The sequence below is a fragment of the Gasterosteus aculeatus genome, chromosome 3, assembly GCF_964276395.1.
Source record: "Gasterosteus aculeatus chromosome 3, fGasAcu3.hap1.1, whole genome shotgun sequence".
Classification (NCBI taxonomy): Eukaryota; Metazoa; Chordata; class Actinopteri; order Perciformes; family Gasterosteidae; genus Gasterosteus; species Gasterosteus aculeatus.
Genome location: NC_135690.1, coordinates 18,907,413 through 18,926,356, shown reverse-complemented (window position 1 = coordinate 18,926,356; position 18,944 = coordinate 18,907,413). Strand labels below are relative to the sequence as shown.

The window sequence follows — 18,944 nt, the reverse complement described above, 5'->3', positions numbered from 1 at the left end:
TTCACCAAATCCCTCTTTCAGAAATGAGATATTTTTGTTTTCGTCAGAGCAATAATTAAAACAGACCAACAGATCAGTTTTATTAGCAGTTTTATTTATTGATCCATTGCATTCATACATTGTGTTTAATTTGCATTTTATGTATATTAAATATTGTTTATTCAAACTAAATGTTAATATTACAATTTGCAAACATGTTAAGTTGGTTTGAAAGTATCTCAACAGAACGGCTCGATGATGAAGATGAAGGTGACATTAACTGTGCTTCTCCATAGTTACATAAAACCAGTTATATTATGTAACTAAGATTAAAACGTCAAAGACCAGCACGTTGACCTTTGACATTGTTCTTGTAGTATTTCTAATAAGTTACTCTTTACCAACTGATTAGTGTGTGACGGTCAAATACAGAGCAGCTTGCTGACAACGGGCTAGAATGTGATTGGCCAGAGTGTGGTGTGGGCGGAGCTATGAGCACCACTCACAGGTGGACAAACGGCAGCGTCACATCAGGAGGAGAAACGTTCATTAAAGGTCATTTTAACCGTTTCAGAGGAAACACTGCTGCTGTAAAACTCTACATGTTCTCTACATGTTAAGAACCCTACTTTCCAAGCGGAATATTCATAATCCCTTTAAGAAAGGGTACAAATGGAAATAAATAGTTTTTATAATAAATAGTCTTTAAGCGACGCCTCACAGCAAGAAGGTCCTGGTTCCACTCGGCCCAGAGGCCTTTCTGTGTGGAGTCTGCATGTTCTCCCCGTGTCTGTGTGGTTCTCTCCGGGTTCTCCGGGTTCCTCCCACAGTCCAGAGACCTGCTCTGGGGATCAGGTTGGTTGGTGACTCTAGTTGCCTGTAGGTGTGTGAGTGGTTGTGTGTCTCTGTGTAGCCCTGTGATTGGCTGGTGACCCGTCCAGGATGAACCCGTCTATCACATGAAGTCTGCTGGATGGACTCCAGCCCCCCAAGACCCCGTGTGCAGGATGAGCGGTGTGAAGATGGATGGATGATCTTTAAGCGGAGAAGCTGTACAGAAACATAATCATGCAGAACACTGACATAACTTTGACTGCACTATGGTGACCTTTGAACTTGACTTACTGTCAAACACAACCAGCGAGCTCGGCCCTTACAACTTATCATCAAACAAAATGGCAGCTGGACGTCAAGAGAACATCCCTGGGAGTTTGGCTAATGGGTTAGCGGTTAGCTGCAGCTATCCTAGCTCATGCAGTCACATGGGAGACACCTACAACATTTAAAGGCCTCTGGTGACGGAGGCCGTGGACCTGATGAAGTCATGAGGACACAGATGGACAGAACCGCCTCAGAGGACCAAAAGGCACCGCCGACCGAAGCCCGACCTCAAAAACACATCAGCTCGGTCTCCGGGTCGAACACATAATGACCCAGAGGCCGGAGGGAGGAAGGGACTCTCTGCTCACGTCACTCACTTCCTGTCTGTTAGGACCGCTTGGTGTGACCCGTTTGCAGAAAGCTCAAACTGAAACCACGATCCTGCAGTTTTCTTTTTCTGCGTTCACTGCGGCGGGCGGATTTCACCAGTAGAAGGAGCGGGACAGGAAGTTTGTGGCGGCGCCCAGCCAGCTATTCCCATCCGGGCCAGAACCCACCCGGCTCACCGCCTTGTCGGGCTCCTGAGACGGACTGTCTTCCTCCGGCAGGTAGTCTGGCAGGTCCACGCCCTGCTGAGCCGGGGCGGAGCCGTCCTCCACCAGCGGGACAAAGACCTGGAGACGAAAGCGTTAGTCGGTGCGGCCTCGTAAGGGACCTACAAGGCTAATGGAGTCCCACAGGGCAGCGTGTCGGGTCCTCTGGGGGTCACCTGCCGAGGAGCCATTACGACCAAGAGGCTCTTCACTTGAATGTGATTACACTGAGGGTCTCCATCTTTGACTACACTTAAAGTAGAGAAACTTCTCTGAGTCGTGAACCTTTAGAAGGATTTCCCCGATAAGAGATGAAAGACCCCAAAGCAGCGGCAGCTTGAGGCCTAGCTGGTGATTGACAGGTTGCTGGAACACATTGTTCCTCCAGTAACTTTCAAACCTTGTGTTTATCACGTTAAAGTGAATTGTAACATGCTTGTTTTAACAATGAAATATAAAATAAATAATGAATAAGCATTTATGTAATAACAGCTGCCGTATCGAGTGTTATAAACAGCTTGTGTAGAGGGTCATAGAACCTGACCTCGTCCCCGTTCTCCGCTCTCACCACCTGCTGAGCCGTCATCACCTGAGTGGAGGCGATCGCAGAGCCCAGATCCTGAAGGACAGGTTTCAGATCTTTATCAAATCGGCACATTTTAAAAAACATTTGTTCTGTCCGTTGAGTCCCTTTAAAAACTAAATGGGTCAATAGAAACTTCAATCTGTCGTCAGCCGACGCTCACTGGCCAAGAAGTAGAAATGCACCGAATAGATTGAATTGAATCAGATTCACCTTAATATACGTCTATTTAGTCGTGATGAGGTCAACACTTACTGAAATAACTCGTTTTCAGCTGGCAGGAGATCCAGGTACCAAAACTATCATTGACACGACCTTTTGGGCTTCGTTTTAAAAACAGAGCGAAGCCTCCAGGTCAAACACGGACGGCGAAAAGAAGAAGCACCGCCTCACCTCGGCCTTCAGGTCCGATCGGATACGGACCACGCACCTCTTCGTGGTCATCTGGAAAGTGAAGCTGATGACGCCTCTGATCCTCAACAGCGCCTCCTCACATTGACCCCTGCGACCCTGACGGGGAGAGGAGGAGCATTACGTGCGGAGGAACCAGAAGAAGAAGCAGACGTCGAAGGTCCTGCTCACATAGTCATCCAGGCCGTCGATGTGCAGGACGACGGTCTTGGCCCGCTTGTTGCTGGAGCCCATGAAGAACTGCGCTTTGCGGCGGCGGCTGCTGACGGCCTCCTGCGCCCGCGCAGAGGAGGAGCCGGAGGAGCAGGATCGCAGGAGCTCGTAGATCTCAGAGGCCAGCAGCTTGGTCTCCCCGGGGGTCGTGGACCTGGACGACAGAACCAGAAAAGCGTGAACTTTCTAATGGTTTCCGTCTCAATTATTTTACTGAACTGGTGTCTGATGATGATTCCGATTTAGAATCCAACAAATAAAAAGTAACTTAAACAAATCTATTGTCAATCTACTTATTGAAAAGGACCTAATTAGTTTATTATTCCTTCTGTTTCTGCTCCATTCATGTGTGTTTCAGGTTTGTTGACCTATTTGTTAATAATGCTTATAGACGTGAGGTTAGTCTTCTGATTCTGCCACTTTCTTTTTATTAAGCAACAAAGAAATAAAAAGGTATTTGGTCGACACAGTGAGGTCACTGATGGTTTGATGAGCGTAGGACGGGGACATGAAGTTCCTGACTCACTTCTGCGTGACGTTCTGGAGGCTCGGCAGCATCCCCAGCTCCTCCTTCAGCTGCTCCTGGTTGGCCCGGTGCTCGGCCAGGTACCGGATGGCCTGCCATCAAGAACCACAGCTCAGCAAAGGCGTGACATTGACGCCTCTCATCTGCTCCGTGTCCGGGCGGAGGCTCACCAGGAGGGCGGAGTAGACCACCTGGGGGTTGGGGTTGTCCAGGAACAGGATGAGGCCCGGCAGGCAGCCCTGGTCCTGGACGATGGCCCTGCGGTTCATGGGGTCGGCCGCCAGGTCCCTCAGCTGGTTGACGACGGCCAGCGGGTCCGGCTCTGCGCTCATGGCCCCGGGTGGCCCATAGAGGGGCCCTGGGGACAGTCATTCAGTATTCATGTTCCAAGTTCAATCAAAAGCTATGTTCTCTTTTAAACTAGCAAACCCAATTCTTGTTATTATCATCGAACAGTTAGCGGGATTCTTCTTCTGCCATGTGGGTTTAGGGTGGTTCTGATTTGTCTCTGGTCTTCACCTCTCGCTTCTTCTGAAATGTGCAAACTAACATCACCTACTAGACCGCCGAGAGTCGATGTCCGGTCTAGTAAGGGAGGTTATTCAGCAACACTCTTGGTTACATCGACAGATATTAGCATTAGCTTCTGTGTGACAACAAACACCGTGATGCACCACCGGAAGCGGGTGTGTTCGACCCGCCGGCCCGGGGGTCCGATGGCGCATCTCGCGGTTAGAACCGCTGTGGGAGCCGAGGGCTGTGGAGGAATGCTAATGCTAACGGCGCTCACCCGTCTTCAGTTACCGGCACCAAGCTAACGGCTAACGTTAGCCGTTCCTTAGCTCCTCTTCCGTTAGATAACCTGAACCGCACGCGACAGCTAACGCGCTGGAAACGTCCTTGATAACGGATTAGTTTGTGCTTACAGTAAATAAAATATGCATTTACAGCGAGAGTAAACAAACCCCTGATGTTCTTTCTTCTGAGAAGCTGCGAGGCCACGTGTCAACAATAAGGCCTGTGAGTAAACGGCTGGTCGCCCTCTGATCCTACCGACCAATGGGCTGCGTTGTTCTTAGAGCTGAAGGTCCCACCCACCACCGAGTGTATTATACATCCACCGATATATTATATCGACAGAGATATATCGATAGTTACTGTACTACACTGATACTTTACTACATCTTAGAGGTACATGTTGTACTATTTACTGTAGTACACCTCAGGGGTACAAGTTGTACCTTCTACTGTACTACGTCCCAGAAGGTGAAATAATGGCCGGTACCTGAGTGTAGTGGTTGGTGTTGTCCTACAGGGGGCAGCAGAGGCCTGACTGTCCTCCACACGGCGTGTTTGGTGAGTGGAGCTTCTCGTCCATCCCAACGGTGACCGCTGTCCAGTAACTATCAAGGCCGTCACTCTGTCCAGCCGCAGGGACACGAGGACTGACCGGATGAGGGAATCTGTGTACATCTGAGCACCGGGACCGAAACCCACAGTCTCTGTACAGCAACCTGACTGCGCCTGGCTGAGTGTTGCACATGTGTAAAAGGTGGAGTCAGAGCTGGTGGAGAAACATTCTAGATATGTGAACCCAAATAGTGGATATCCAACAACGTGTCTTTGTTCCTCCTCTCACGGCAGCCATGAAACACTGGATGGGAAACATGCTGATTCTGACTCTCTGGCTCGGTAACTCTTTAAAGCTCCCGATAGTTCTGCTTCATTCAATCATCTTCATTGATTCATCTCTTCTTCCTCAGAGTGTTCAGGAGAAGACACAGTGACCCAGTCCACAGGAGAGGTCATCGGTACCGAAGGACACACAGTTACTCTTGACTGTACATTTGAAATAAGTAGTAGCATTAATGCATATTTGTTCTGGTACAAACAAGAAGTCAATAACCAGCTGATGTACATTTTGAGACGTCATACTTTGAACACAGAAGATAATTCTCCAGAGTTCCAGAAGGACAGATTCGATGCTACAATCAACAAGACATCGGTTCCACTAAAGATCTCGTCTGCTGCAGTGTCAGACTCTGCTGTGTACTACTGTGCTGTGCAGCCCACAGTGACAGGAAACACCAAGACTCTGTACAAGAACCTCTGCAGCAAAGACAACTCTGTACACCATCCACCAGAGGGAGTCTCCATCTGAATATCTTCAGCAGGATGTGACGATACCGTGTGGATTATTCATAGTGGTGATGAAACAGATGAAAGGGACAAATATAGCCTGATTGAAGGAACTGATGATAATGAGGTGTTGTGTAATATTTCTTATATGAACAACACTTCGTCATGAAGTGGAAATAAATATACTATGACATCTAAAAGAGCTAAAATTAAATCAAATTAGCAATCATTCCAACAATGCAAACAATATATATATATATACATCTGAGGAAGTTATTCATTATCTGAAACACATTTTGATTATATGGAATGTGCTGTGTCAATATATTTACTATTATGTTTAACTCCACAATTATAATCACCCAGTTTGATAAAATATCTTGATAAACTGTGTCTCATCACACACTCAGGTCTTCATTGGTCTTGTTTTCTGATTAAAATGAAATTTTCTTCGGTTTTGTCAGATTGCGATTCCTTGTGGTGTTCCGCAGAGTTCAATCATAGGTCCTCTCATTTAAATTGACATACGTTGAATAAAATAATAATTGAGTAAAACATCTGTTTCCTCTGTGTTTTTGATTGTATGTGATCATGAGTTCTATTAAATAACAATAGTGGCCACTTGTTTATTACATGAGAAGTCCAAGTAGGCGGCTTTAGATTTACATCAATGTAAGAAGGTCTGGAAACCCTCCTACAATTAACTTTTTCCTTTAATTCTTTAACCTACAGAATGTGATTTTACATCTTGCTAAGCTTCATTTTGATGTCAACTAAACTGCTTATAGTCATCTTATTAGAATGTAGAGTCATCAGCAGTCTTTAAATTAGGAGTATTAATGAGTCTTTCTGCTATTTAATAATCCTGAATATTTGATACATATTCACAGCTATGTTTTGTATCTCCCATTATTAAGTAGACACTAAAAAAGTAAAAGGTTTACGCCTCTAGAAAGTAAAAGATTCTGCTCTCATTTTGTTAACCAGGAAGAAGAGTAACAGAAGTAAAAACAGATACTAAGAGGAGACGGTGAGATTCAGGGAGGAGCTCAGACGTTATTGAACTATAGAAGAGATGAACTTCTACATTCAACAGAGTTCAATATACGAAGCATCAACATCACCTTCATTCAACATGCTGTCACCACTGATGTTTCTAGTTATTCTACAAGGTTTGTTACATTCTGCTTTGAGGAAATGCTTCATTCCATTATTTCCTGAATGATTTAGTGAATGAGTTTTGTAAAATGTTCTAACAGAGTTATCTCTTCTTTTAGGATTCAGCTGTGAAGAACTCACACCAGTGAAGACAGAAGAAAACAGTGTAGAAGACACGACTGTTACTCTGTCCTACGAATACTCACGTCAGGCAACTAGTAGTGATTATTTCTACTGGTATCGACAATATCCAGGAAAACCACCAGAGTTCCTCATCTCCCATCTCGGAACAGGAGGAATATTGAGGAGTCAAATGACTGAACTGATGATCAAAGTGGATGGAAACCGAATCAGTCTGAAGATCCCGTCTGCTACAGTGTCAGACTCTGCTGTGTACTACTGTGCTGTGAGGCCCACAGTGACAGGAAACACCAAGACTCTGTACAAGAACCTCTGGAGCAAAGACATCTCTGTACACCATCCACCAGAGGGAGTCTCCAACTGAATAACTTTGAGATCAGAAGCCAACAAAAGTTCAACCAACTCAACCAACACCAAGGGCATCCACAGAAGTTATTCCACGCTGGAAACGTCCTTGATAACGGATTAGTTTGTGCTTACAGTAAATAAAATATGCATTTACAGCGAGAGTAAACAAACCCCTGATGTTCTTTCTTCTGAGAAGCTGTGAGGCCACGTGTCAACAATAAGGCCTGTGAGTAAACGGCTGGTCGCCCTCTGATCCTACCGACCAATGGGCTGCGTTGTTCTTAGAGCTGAAGGTCCCACCCACCACTGAGTGTATTATACATCCACCGATATATTATATCGACAGAGATATATCGATAGTTACTGTACTACACTGATACTTTACTACACCTCAGAGGTACATGTTGTACTATTTACTGTAGTACACCTCAGGGGTACAAGTTGTACCTTCTACTGTACTACGTCCCAGAAGGTGAAATAATGGCCGGTACCTGAGTGTAGTGGTTGGTGTTGTCCTACAGGGGGCAGCAGAGGCCTGACTGTCCTCCACACGGCGTGTTTGGAGCTTCTCGTCCATCCCAAAGGTGACCGCTGTCCAGTAACTATCAAGGCCGTCACTCTGTCCAGCCGCAGGGACACGAGGACTGACCGGATGAGGGAATCTGTGTACATCTGAGCACCGGGACCGAAACCCACAGTCTCTGTACAGCAACCTGACTGCGCCTGGCTGAGTGTTGCACATGTGTAAAAGGTGGAGTCAGAGCTGGTGGAGAAACATTCTAGATATGTGAACCCAAATAGTGGATATCCAACAACGTGTCTGTGTTCCTCCTCTCACTGCAGCCATGAAACACTGGATGGGAAACATGCTGATTCTGACTCTCTGGCTCGGTAACTCTTTAAAGCTCCCGATAGTTCTGCTTCATTCAATCATCTTCATTGATTCATCTCTTCTTCCTCAGAGTGTTCAGGAGAAGACACAGTGACCCAGTCCACAGGAGAGGTCATCGGTACCGAAGGACACACAGTTACTCTTGACTGTACATTTGAAATAAGTAGTAGCATTAATGCATATTTGTTCTGGTACAAACAAGAAGTCAATAACCAGCTGATGTACATTTTGAGACGTGATACTTTGAACACAGAAGATAATTCTCCAGAGTTCCAGAAGGACAGATTCGATGCTACAATCAACAAGACATCGGTTCCACTAAAGATCTCGTCTGCTACAGTGTCAGACTCTGCTGTGTACTACTGTGCTGTGAGGCCCACAGTGACAGGAAACACCAAGACTCTGTACAAGAACCTCTGGAGCAAAGACAACTCTGTACACCATCCACCAGAGGGAGTCTCCATCTGAATATCTTCAGCAGGATGTGACGATACCGTGTGGATTATTCATAGTGGTGATGAAACAGATGAAAGGGACAAATATAGCCTGATTGAAGGAACTGATGATAATGAGGTGTTGTGTAATATTTCTTATATGAACAACACTTCGTCATGAAGTGGAAATAAATATACTATGACATCTAAAAGAGCTAAAATTAAATCAAATTAGCAATCATTCCAACAATGCAAACAATATATATATATATATATATATCTGAGGAAATTATTCATTATCTGAAACACATTTGGATCATATGGAATGTGCTGTGTCAATATATTTACTACTATGTTTAACTCCACAATTATAATCACCCAGTTTGATAAAATATCTTGATAAACTGTGTCTCATCACACACTCAGGTCTTCATTGGTCTTGTTTTCTGATTAAAATGAAGTTTTCTGCGGTTTTGTCAGATTGGGATTCCTTGTGGTGTTCCACAGGGTTCAATCATAGGTCCTCTCATTTAAATTGACATACGTTGAATAAAATAATAATTGAGTAAAACATCTGTTTCCTCTGTATTTTTGATTGTATGTGATCATGAGTTCTATTAAATAACAATAGTGGCCACTTGTTTATTACATGAGAAGTCCAAGTAGGCGGCTTTAGTTTCACATCAATGTAAGAAGGTCTGGAAACCCTCCTACAATTAACTTTTTCCTTTAATTCTTTAACCTACAGAATGTGATTTTACATCTTGCTAAGCTTCATTTTGATGTCAACTATACTGCTTATAGTCATCTTATTAAAATGTAGAGTCATTAGCAGTCTTTAAATTAGGAGTATTAATGAGTCTTTCTGCTATTTAATAATCCTGAATATTTGATACATATTCACAACTGCGTTTTGTATCTCCCATTATTAAGTAGACACTAAAAAAGTAAAAGGTTCACGCCTCTAGAAAGTAAAAGATTCTGCTCTCATTTTGTTAACCAGGAAGAAGAGCAACAGAAGTAAAAACAGATACTAAGAGGAGACGGTGAGATTCAGGGAGGAGCTCAGACGTTATTGAACTATAGAAGAGATGAACTTCTACATTCAACAGAGTTCAATATACGAAGCATCAACATCACCTTCCTTCAACATGCTGTCACCACTGATGTTTCTAGTTATTCTACAAGGTTTGTTACATTCTGCTTTGAGGAAATGCTTCATTCCATTATTTCCTGAATGATTTAGTGAATGAGTTTTGTAAAAGGTTCTAACAGAGTTATCTCTCCTTTTAGGATTCAGCTGTGAAGAACTCACACCAGTGAAGACAGAAGAAAACAGTGTAGAAGACACGACTGTTACTATGTCCTACATTTACTCCAGTCAGGCAACTGGTAGTGATTATTTCTTCTGGTATCGACAATATCCAGGAAAACCACCAGAGTTCCTCATCTCCCATCTCGGAACAGGAGGAATATTGAGGAGTCAAATGACTGAACTGATGATCAAAGTGGATGGAAACCGAATCAGTCTGAAGATCTCGTCTGCTACAGTGTCAGACTCTGCTGTGTACTACTGTGCTGTGAGGCCCACAGTGACAGGAAACACCAAGACTCTGTACAAGAACCTCTGGAGCAAAGACAACTCTGTACACCATCCACCAGAGGGAGTCTCCATCTGAATAAGTTGTTCAACCCAGGATCCCTCAGTGTGGATTCCTTTTAACCCTGAGACAGTTGTTGTGAAGAAGTATACATACTACAGCTATGTGACACGAGTCTCCTCCTACTGACTGCAGAGGTGTCTACGTGGTGTAAAACGGTTTGATTGCAGTTGTGAACATCCGACCAAACACGTGTCCACGCTGAGCACTCAGATACAACATCTCACCTCTGTGAACATGGACAAACTTGCTGCTGTTCTGTTCTTCTCGACCCTCGTAGGTATGTATGTTGATGACCATAAAACCTGAAATGTAACGTCAGACGTTTACTTGTAATCAACGCAGATCTAGATGTCATCACTAATAACGGATTATTAATTATCTAACAGAATCTTTTGTTTTCTCTACAACATCATCATCATAGTTTCCATCTGAAGGATCTCTGACTTTGTAACAGATCTCTTTATATTTCTTGTGGTCATCCTCACTAGGTAACACCTTGGAAGATGATATTACTGCCAACAGTGCTGAAGTTCTTTCATCAGAGGGCTTCAGTGTTTCCCTGTCCTGTAAATACTCAGTTAAAGCCGATAATCTCCAGTGGTATCGACAGAATCCGGGGTCATCTCCTCAGTTCCTTCTTCTGATCACTGATACTCAACAGCCCTCAGTGGTCCATGCACAACCTCCAGAGCCTCGGCTGACTGCTGAACTGAATAAGGAGAGAACTCAAGTCCATCTGAAGATCTCGTCTGCTACAGTGTCAGACTCTGCTGTGTACTACTGTGCTGTGAGGCCCACAGTGACAGGAAACACCAAGACTCTGTACAAGAACCTCTGGAGCAAAGACATCTCTGTACACCATCCACCAGAGGGAGTCTCCATCTGAATAACTTTGAGATCAGAAGCCAACAAAAGTTCAACCAACTCAACCAACACCAAGGGCATCCACAGAAGTTATTCCACGCTGGAAACGTCCTTGATAACGGATTAGTTTGTGCTTACAGTAAATAAAATATGCATTTACAGCGAGAGTAAACAAACCCCTGATGTTCTTTCTTCTGAGAAGCTGCGAGGCCACGTGTCAACAATAAGGCCTGTGAGTAAACGGCTGGTCGCCCTCTGATCCTACCGACCAATGGGCTGCGTTGTTCTTAGAGCTGAAGGTCCCACCCACCACTGAGTGTATTATACATCCACCGATATATTATATCGACAGAGATATATCGATAGTTACTGTACTACACTGACACTTTACTACACCTCAGAGGTACATGTTGTACTATTTACTGTAGTACACCTCAGGGGTACAAGTTGTACCTTCTACTGTACTACGTCCCAGAAGGTGAAATAATGGCCGGTACCTGAGTGTAGTGGTTGGTGTTGTCCTACAGGGGGCAGCAGAGGCCTGACTGTCCTCCACACGGCGTGTTTGGAGCTTCTCGTCCATCCCAAAGGTGACCGCTGTCCAGTAACTATCAAGGCCGTCACTCTGTCCAGCCGCAGGGACACGAGGACTGACCGGATGAGGGAATCTGTGTACATCTGAGCACCGGGACCGAAACCCACAGTCTCTGTACAGCAACCTGACTGCGCCTGGCTGAGTGTTGCACATGTGTAAAAGGTGGAGTCAGAGCTGGTGGAGAAACATTCTAGATATGTGAACCCAAATAGTGGATATCCAACAACGTGTCTGTGTTCCTCCTCTCACTGCAGCCATGAAACACTGGATGGGAAACATGCTGATTCTGACTCTCTGGCTCGGTAACTCTTTAAAGCTCCCGATAGTTCTGCTTCATTCAATCATCTTCATTGATTCATCTCTTCTTCCTCAGAGTGTTCAGGAGAAGACACAGTGACCCAGTCCACAGGAGAGGTCATCGCTACCGAAGGACACACAGTTACTCTTGACTGTACATTTGAAATAAGTAGTAGCATTAATGCATATTTGTTCTGGTACAAACAAGAAGTCAATAACCAGCTGATCTACATTTTGAGACGTCATACTTTGAACACAGAAGATAATTCTCCAGAGTTCCAGAAGGACAGATTCGATGCTACAATCAACAAGACATCGGTTCCACTAAAGATCTCGTCTGCTACAGTGTCAGACTCTGCTGTATACTACTGTGCTGTGAGGCCCACAGTGACAGGAAACACCAAGACTCTGTACAAGAACCTCTGCAGCAAAGACAACTCTGTACACCATCCACCAGAGGGAGTCTCCATCTGAATATCTTCAGCAGGATGTGACGATACCGTGTGGATTATTCATAGTGGTGATGAAACAGATGAAAGGGACAAATATAGCCTGATTGAAGGAAGTGATGATAATGAGGTGTTGTGTAATATTTCTTATATGAACAACACTTCGTCATGAAGGGGAAATAAATATACTATGACATCTAAAAGAGCTAAAATTAAATCAAATTAGCAATCATTCCAACAATGCAAACAATATATATATATATATATCTGAGGAAATTATTCATTATCTGAAACACATTGTGATCATATGGAATGTGCTGTGTCAATATATTTACTATTATGTTTAACTCCACAATTAGAATCACCCAGTTTAATAAAATATCTTGATAAACTGTGTTTCATCACACACTCAGGTCTTCATTGGTTTTGTTTTTTTCATTAAAATGAAGTTTTCTGCAGTTTTGTCGGATTGGGATTCCTTGTGGTGTTCCACAGGGTTCAATCATAGGTCCCCTCATTTAAATTGACATACGTTGATTAACATAATATTTGGGTGAAACATCCGTTTCCTCTGTGTTTTTGATTGTATGTGATCATGAGTTCTATTAAATAACAATAGTGGCAACTTGTTTATTACATGAGAAGTCCAAGTAGGCGGCTTTAGATTCACATCAATGTAAGAAGGTCTGGAAACCCTCCTACAATTAACTTTTTCCTTTAATTCTTTAACCTACAGAATGTGATTTTACATCTTGCTAAGCTTCATTTTGATGTCAACTATACTGCTTATAGTCATCTTATTAAAATGTAGAGTCATCAGCAGTCTTTAAATTAGGAGTATTAATGAGTCTTTCTGGTATTTAATAATCCTGAATATTTGATACATATTCACAGCTGCGTTTTGTATCTCCTGTTATTAAGTAGACACTAAAAAAGTAAAAGGTTTACGCCTCTAGAAAGTAAAATATTCTGCTCTCATTTTGTTAACCAGGAAGAAGAGTAACAGAAGTAAAAACAGATACTAAGAGGAGACGGTGAGATTCAGGGAGGAGCTCAGACGTCACTGAACTATAGAAGAGATGAACTTCTACATTCAACAGAGTTCAATATACGAAGCATCAACCTCACCTTCCTTCAACATGCTGTCACCACTGATGTTTCTAGTTATTCTACAAGGTTTGTTACATTCTGCTTTGAGGAAATGCTTCATTCCATTATTTCCTGAATGATTTAGTGAATGAGTTTTGTAAAAGGTTCTAACAGAGTTGTCTCTCCTTTTAGGATTCAGCTGTGAAGAACTCACACCAGTGAAGACAGAAGAAAACAGTGTAGAAGACACGACTGTTACTATGTCCTACATTTACTCCAGTCAGGCAACTGGTAGTGATTCTTTCTTCTGGTATCGACAATATCCAGGAAAACCACCAGAGTTCCTCATCTCCCATCTCGGAACAGGAGGAATATTGAAGAGTCAAATGACTGAACTGATGATCAAAGTGGATGGAAACCGAATCAGTCTGAAGATCTCGTCTGCTGCAGTGTCAGACTCTGCTGTGTACTACTGTGCTGTGAGGCCCACAGTGACAGGAAACACCAAGACTCTGTACAAGAACCTCTGGAGCAAAGACAACTCTGTACACCATCCACCAGAGGGAGTCTCCATCTGAATATCTTCAGCAGTATGTGACGATACCGTGTGGATTATTCATAGTGGTGATGAAACCGAAGAAGGACAAAAATAGCCTGATTGAAGGAACTGATGATAATGAGGTGTTGTGTAGAATTTCTTATATGAACAACACTTCATCATGGAGTGGAAATAAATATACTATGACATCTAAAAGAGCTAAAATTAAATGAAATTACTAATTCCAACAATGCAAACAATATATATATATATATATGCGGAAAGTATTCATTATCTGAAACACATTGTGATCATATGGAATGTGCTGTGTCAATATATTTACTACTATGTTTAACTCCACAACTAAAATCACCAAGTTGGATAAAAAACTCTTGATAAACTGTGTTCCATCACACACTCAGGTCTTCATTGGTTTTTTTGTTTTGATTAAAATGAAGTTTTCTGCTGTTTAGTCAGGTTGGGATTTCTTGTGGTGTTCCACAGGGTTCAATCTAAGGTCCTCTCATTTAAGTTTAAATACTTTGAATGAAATTATGTTTGAGTCAAACATTTAATTCCTCTCTGTTTTTGATTATATGTGATCATGAGGTCTGTTGGATGGCCGGTTATAGATCAACATTAATCTAAGAAGGTGGGAAAACTTTCCTAGAATTAACTTTCTCGATCAATTCTTTAAAATTCTGAATGTGATTTTACATCTTGCTGAGTTGTCTATTGACATTAGATATACTGCCATAGTAATCTTATACATCATATAAAATCATTAGCATTCTTTAAATTAGTATAATTAAATTAGTATGTATGAGTCAGGTATTTAATATTCCTGAATAGGGGATTCATATCTACAGCTACGTTTTGTATCTCCTGTTTTTAAATTGGACACCAAAAAAGTAAAAGGTTCACGCCTCTAGAAAGTAAAATATTCTGCTCTCATTTTGTTAACCAGGAAGAAGAGCAACAGAAGTAAAAACTGATACTAAGAGGAGACGGTGAGATTCAGGGAGGAGCTCAGACGTTACTGAACTATAGAAGAGATGAACTTCTACATTCAACAGAGTTCAATATACGAAGCATCAACATCACCTTCATTCAACATGCTGTCATCACTGATGTTTCTAGTTATTCTACAAGGTTTGTTACATTCTGCTTTGAGAAAATGCTTCATTCCATTATTTCCTGAATGATTTAGTGAATGAGTTTTGTAAAATGTTCTAACAGAGTTATCTCTTCTTTTAGGATTCAACTGTGAAGAACTCACACCAGTGAAGACAGAAGAAAACAGTGTAGAAAACACGACTGTTACTCTGTCCTACATTTACTCCAAAAAAGCATTTAGTAGTGAATATTTCTTCTGGTATAAACAAGATCCAGGAAAACCACCAGAGTTCCTCATCTCCCATCTCGGAACAGGAGGAATATTGAATGGTCTAATGACTGAACTGATGATCAAAGTGGATGGAAACCGAATCAGTCTGAAGATCTCGTCTGCTACAGTGTCATACTCTGCTGTGTACTACTGTGCTGTGAAGCCCACAGTGACAGGAAACACCAAGACTCTGTACAAGAACCTCAACTCTGTACTCTGTACACCATCCACCAGAGGGAGTCTCCATCTGAATATCTTCAGCAGGATGTGACGATACCGTGTGGATTATTCATAGTGGTGATGAAACAGATGAAAGGGACAAATATAGCCTGATTGAAGGAAGTGATGATAATGAGGTGTTGTGTAATATTTCTTATATAAAAAACACCTCATCATGGAGTGGAAATTAAAATCCTCTGACATCTAATAGATCAGAAATGAAACCAACAATTTAAACAGTATATATCTATGAGGAATCCATTTATTATCTAAAACATATTGTGATCATATGAAGTGTTATAAGTGTTGTATCAATATAGTCATTATTATGTTTAACTTCACAACTAAAATCACCCAGTTTGATTTATGAAATAGGTTTTATCACACACTCAAGTCTTCATTTTTTTTCATATGATGGTTTTTCGTTGTTTTGTCAGGTTGGGATTTCTTGTGGTGTTCCACAGGGTTCATTCATAGGTCCTCTGCTTTAAATTGTCATACTTTGGATGAAATGATGTTTGAATAAAACATCTGTTTCCTCTGCGTTTCTGATTATATGTGATCATAAGGTGCACTAAATAATAATAGTATGGTAGTAATATTATTGATGAGGCGTTTAAATTGGACAAGCAGGTCCGCTCTGTGGTTAAGGCTAGCATCTTCCAGCTTCAGCTTCTAGCCAAAGTCAAACCTGATCTAAAAAGAGATGATCTTGAAAAAGTCATGCATCCTTTTATATCTTTGTGTTTGGACTATTGCAACTCCCTGTATGTCGGTATCGGCCAATCAGAACTCAACCGTCTACAGCTTGTGCAGAATGCAGCAGCCCGTCTCCTGACGGGACAAAGAAGCATGGGCACATAACGCCAGTGCTTTCCTCTCCACTGGCTTCCTGTTAGGTTCAGAACGTTCCTCGGTCGTTCCTAAAAACGAAAGTAGATGGAGCCTTCGCAGTAGCGGCTCCCAGACTGTGGAATGCTTTGCCGTTTTCTGTGCGGTCTGCGACGAGCCTTTCTACTTTTAAAACTCGACATCGACATCGACATTGACATGAGAAGTGGCCGGCTTTAGATTCACATCAATGTAAGACTACAACTATAGAAGAGATGAACTTCTACATTCAACAGAGTTCAATATACGAAGCATCTACATCACCTTCATTCAACATGCTGTCATCACTGATGTTTCTAGTTATTCTACAAGGTTTGTTACATTGTGCTTTGAGGAAATGCTTCATTCCATTATTTCCTGAATGACTTAGTGAATGAGTTTTGTAAAATCCCCGGTAGAAATCCCTTAACTTTGAGCCTGGCCAAGACCAGAGAGATGGTGGTGGATTTAAGGAGGAAGATGACATCTTCACAACCATTGAGTTCTGGATGAGGATGTGGACATAGTGGAGAAGTACAAGTACCTGAGTGTCTCCGTTGACAAGAGACTGAACTGGAAGGCCAACGTCAACGCTGTGTACAAGATGGGGATGAGTAGACTCTTTTTCTTGAGGAAACTTTGATCCTTTAATGTGTGCAGCCAGATGTTGGAGATCTTCTACCAGTCTAGTCGCCAGTGATCTGTACTTCACCATTGTCTGCTGGGGGAACAGCATTGGAGCTTGTGACACCGTCAGAACTAAGAAGCTTTTAAAGAAGCCCGGCTCCACCATTGGCTGCCAAAAGGAGCATCCTGTACAGGTGGTGGAGAGGAGGACACTGAAAAAACGGTTGTCCATATTGGACAACCCGGTCCACCCTCTTCACCACCTACTGCAGGGACACAGAGAACCTTCTCCAACAGGTTGATCCAACTCCGCTCTCAACTGGCTAAATCCCTGTTTATTTGAACAACCATTGCATTACTTTCTTATTTAATATGAATAACATTGACCTACTATCTTAATTTAATTATATAATTTAATTAAATGTTATACATATTCCATGCCACTGTACATACTCACTTTAATTGAATTGAATATGTTCTGCTCTGCTATTTTATTTGACTGTATTGTGTATATATTGTGCATTCATTTTTCATTTTTTTTACTGTACTAATTCTATTGCATACAAATTTCCACTTGGGGATTAATAAAGTATCTATCTAATAATCAGGTGATACATATTCACAGCTACGTTTTGTAACTCCTGTTATTAAGTAGACACTAAAAAAGTAAAAGGTTTACGCCTCTAGAAAGTAAAAGATTCTGCTCTCATTTTGTTAACCAGGAAGAAGAGTAACAGAAGTAAAAACAGATACTGAGAGGAGACGGTGAGATTCAGGGAGGAGCTCAGACGTTACTGAACTATAGAAGAGATGAACTTCTACATTCAACAGAGTTCAATATACGAAGCATCAACATCACCTTCCTTCAACATGCTGTCATCACTGATGTTTCTAGTTATTCTACAAGGTTTGTTACATTCTGCTTTGAGGAAATGCTTCATTCCATTATTTCCTGAATGATTTAGTGAATGAGTTTTGTAAAATGTTCTAACAGAGTTATCTCTTCTTTTAGGATTCAGCTGTGAAGAACTCACACCAGTGAAGACAGAAGAAAACAGTGTAGAAAACACGACTGTTACTCTGTCCTACATTTACTCCAGTCAGGCAGCTGGTGGTGATTATTTCTTCTGGTATCGACAATATCCAGGAATACCACTTGAGTTCCTCATCTCCCACTCTGCTACGGGGACTGTAGGAATACATAGAATCCATCGACTGATGATCAAAGTGGATGGAAACCGAATCAGTCTGAAGATCCCGTCTGCTGCAGTGTCAGACTCTGCTGTGTACTACTGTGCTGTGAGGCCCACAGTGACAGGAAACACCAAGACTCTGTACAAGAACCTCTGGAGCAAAGACAACTCTGTACACCATCCACCAGAGGGAGTCTCCATCTGAATAAGTTGTTCAACCCAGGATCCCTCAGTGTGGATTCCTTTTAACCCTGAGACAGTTGTTGTGAAGAACTATACATACTACAGCTATGTGACACGAGTCTCCTCCTACTGACTGCAGAGGTGTCTACGTGGTGTAAAACGGTTTGATTGCAGTTGTGAATATCCGACCAAACACGTGTCCACGCTGAGCACTCAGATACAACATCTCACCTCTGTGAACATGGACAAACTTGCTGCTGTTCTGTTCTTCTCGACCCTCGTAGGTATGTATGTTGATGACAATAAAACCTGAAATGTAACGTCAGACGTTTTTTTGTAATCAACGCAGATCTAGATGTCATCACTAATAACGGATTATTAATTATCTAACAGAATCTTTTGTTTTCTCTACAACATCATCATCATAGTTTTCATCTGAAGGATCTCTGAC

General features: G+C 42.2%; 2 protein-coding genes and 4 long non-coding RNA genes across 14 annotated transcripts; 5 read left to right on the top strand and 1 right to left on the bottom strand.

Annotated features, from left to right (window-relative positions):
* Positions 1 to 73: 73 nt before the first annotated feature.
* Positions 74 to 4,475, bottom strand: LOC120816663 (armadillo repeat-containing protein 1). 9 transcript variants are annotated; one of them, XR_013467240.1, is made up of 8 exons: positions 4,372 to 4,475; positions 3,577 to 3,764; positions 3,407 to 3,498; positions 2,839 to 3,034; positions 2,650 to 2,766; positions 2,218 to 2,292; positions 1,458 to 1,754; positions 74 to 1,029 (listed from the first exon to the last, which is right to left on the bottom strand). XR_013467240.1 is itself a non-coding variant. In XM_078100077.1 (8 exons), the coding sequence occupies exons 2-8, from the start codon at positions 3,736 to 3,738 to the stop codon at positions 697 to 699; spliced, it is 1,083 nt and encodes a 360-aa protein (XP_077956203.1). In that variant the 5' UTR covers positions 3,739 to 3,764; positions 4,372 to 4,475; the 3' UTR covers positions 74 to 696. The 9 variants fall into 9 exon arrangements, 6 of the variants coding, with proteins under 6 accessions (XP_077956203.1, XP_077956205.1, XP_077956202.1 ...); XR_013467239.1 differs by having other exon boundaries at positions 4,355 to 4,454; XR_013467238.1 differs by having other exon boundaries at positions 4,197 to 4,432.
* Positions 4,476 to 4,816: 341 nt separating this feature from the next.
* LOC120816674 (uncharacterized) lies at positions 4,817 to 5,307 on the top strand. Its single transcript, XR_005711860.2, has 3 exons — positions 4,817 to 4,958; positions 5,051 to 5,098; positions 5,170 to 5,307. It is a non-coding gene; the product is annotated as an uncharacterized LOC120816674 (long non-coding RNA).
* Positions 5,308 to 6,497: 1,190 nt separating this feature from the next.
* Positions 6,498 to 8,660, top strand: LOC120816672 (uncharacterized). Its single transcript, XM_078098928.1, has 5 exons — positions 6,498 to 6,717; positions 6,823 to 7,206; positions 7,714 to 7,858; positions 7,983 to 8,083; positions 8,155 to 8,660. The coding sequence occupies exons 1-5, from the start codon at positions 6,621 to 6,623 to the stop codon at positions 8,550 to 8,552; spliced, it is 1,125 nt and encodes a 374-aa protein (XP_077955054.1). The 5' UTR covers positions 6,498 to 6,620; the 3' UTR covers positions 8,553 to 8,660.
* A 2,418-nt stretch (positions 8,661 to 11,078) lies between these two features.
* LOC144405582 (uncharacterized) lies at positions 11,079 to 12,152 on the top strand. The gene is made up of 3 exons (XR_013467235.1): positions 11,079 to 11,278; positions 11,574 to 11,943; positions 12,015 to 12,152. It is a non-coding gene; the product is annotated as an uncharacterized LOC144405582 (long non-coding RNA).
* Positions 12,153 to 14,986: 2,834 nt separating this feature from the next.
* Positions 14,987 to 16,163, top strand: LOC120813258 (uncharacterized). The gene is made up of 2 exons (XR_013467236.1): positions 14,987 to 15,166; positions 15,272 to 16,163. It is a non-coding gene; the product is annotated as an uncharacterized LOC120813258 (long non-coding RNA).
* Positions 16,164 to 17,717: 1,554 nt separating this feature from the next.
* LOC120813263 (uncharacterized) lies at positions 17,718 to 18,216 on the top strand. Its single transcript, XR_013467237.1, has 2 exons — positions 17,718 to 18,024; positions 18,130 to 18,216. It is a non-coding gene; the product is annotated as an uncharacterized LOC120813263 (long non-coding RNA).
* The last annotated feature ends 728 nt before the right edge of the window (positions 18,217 to 18,944 follow it).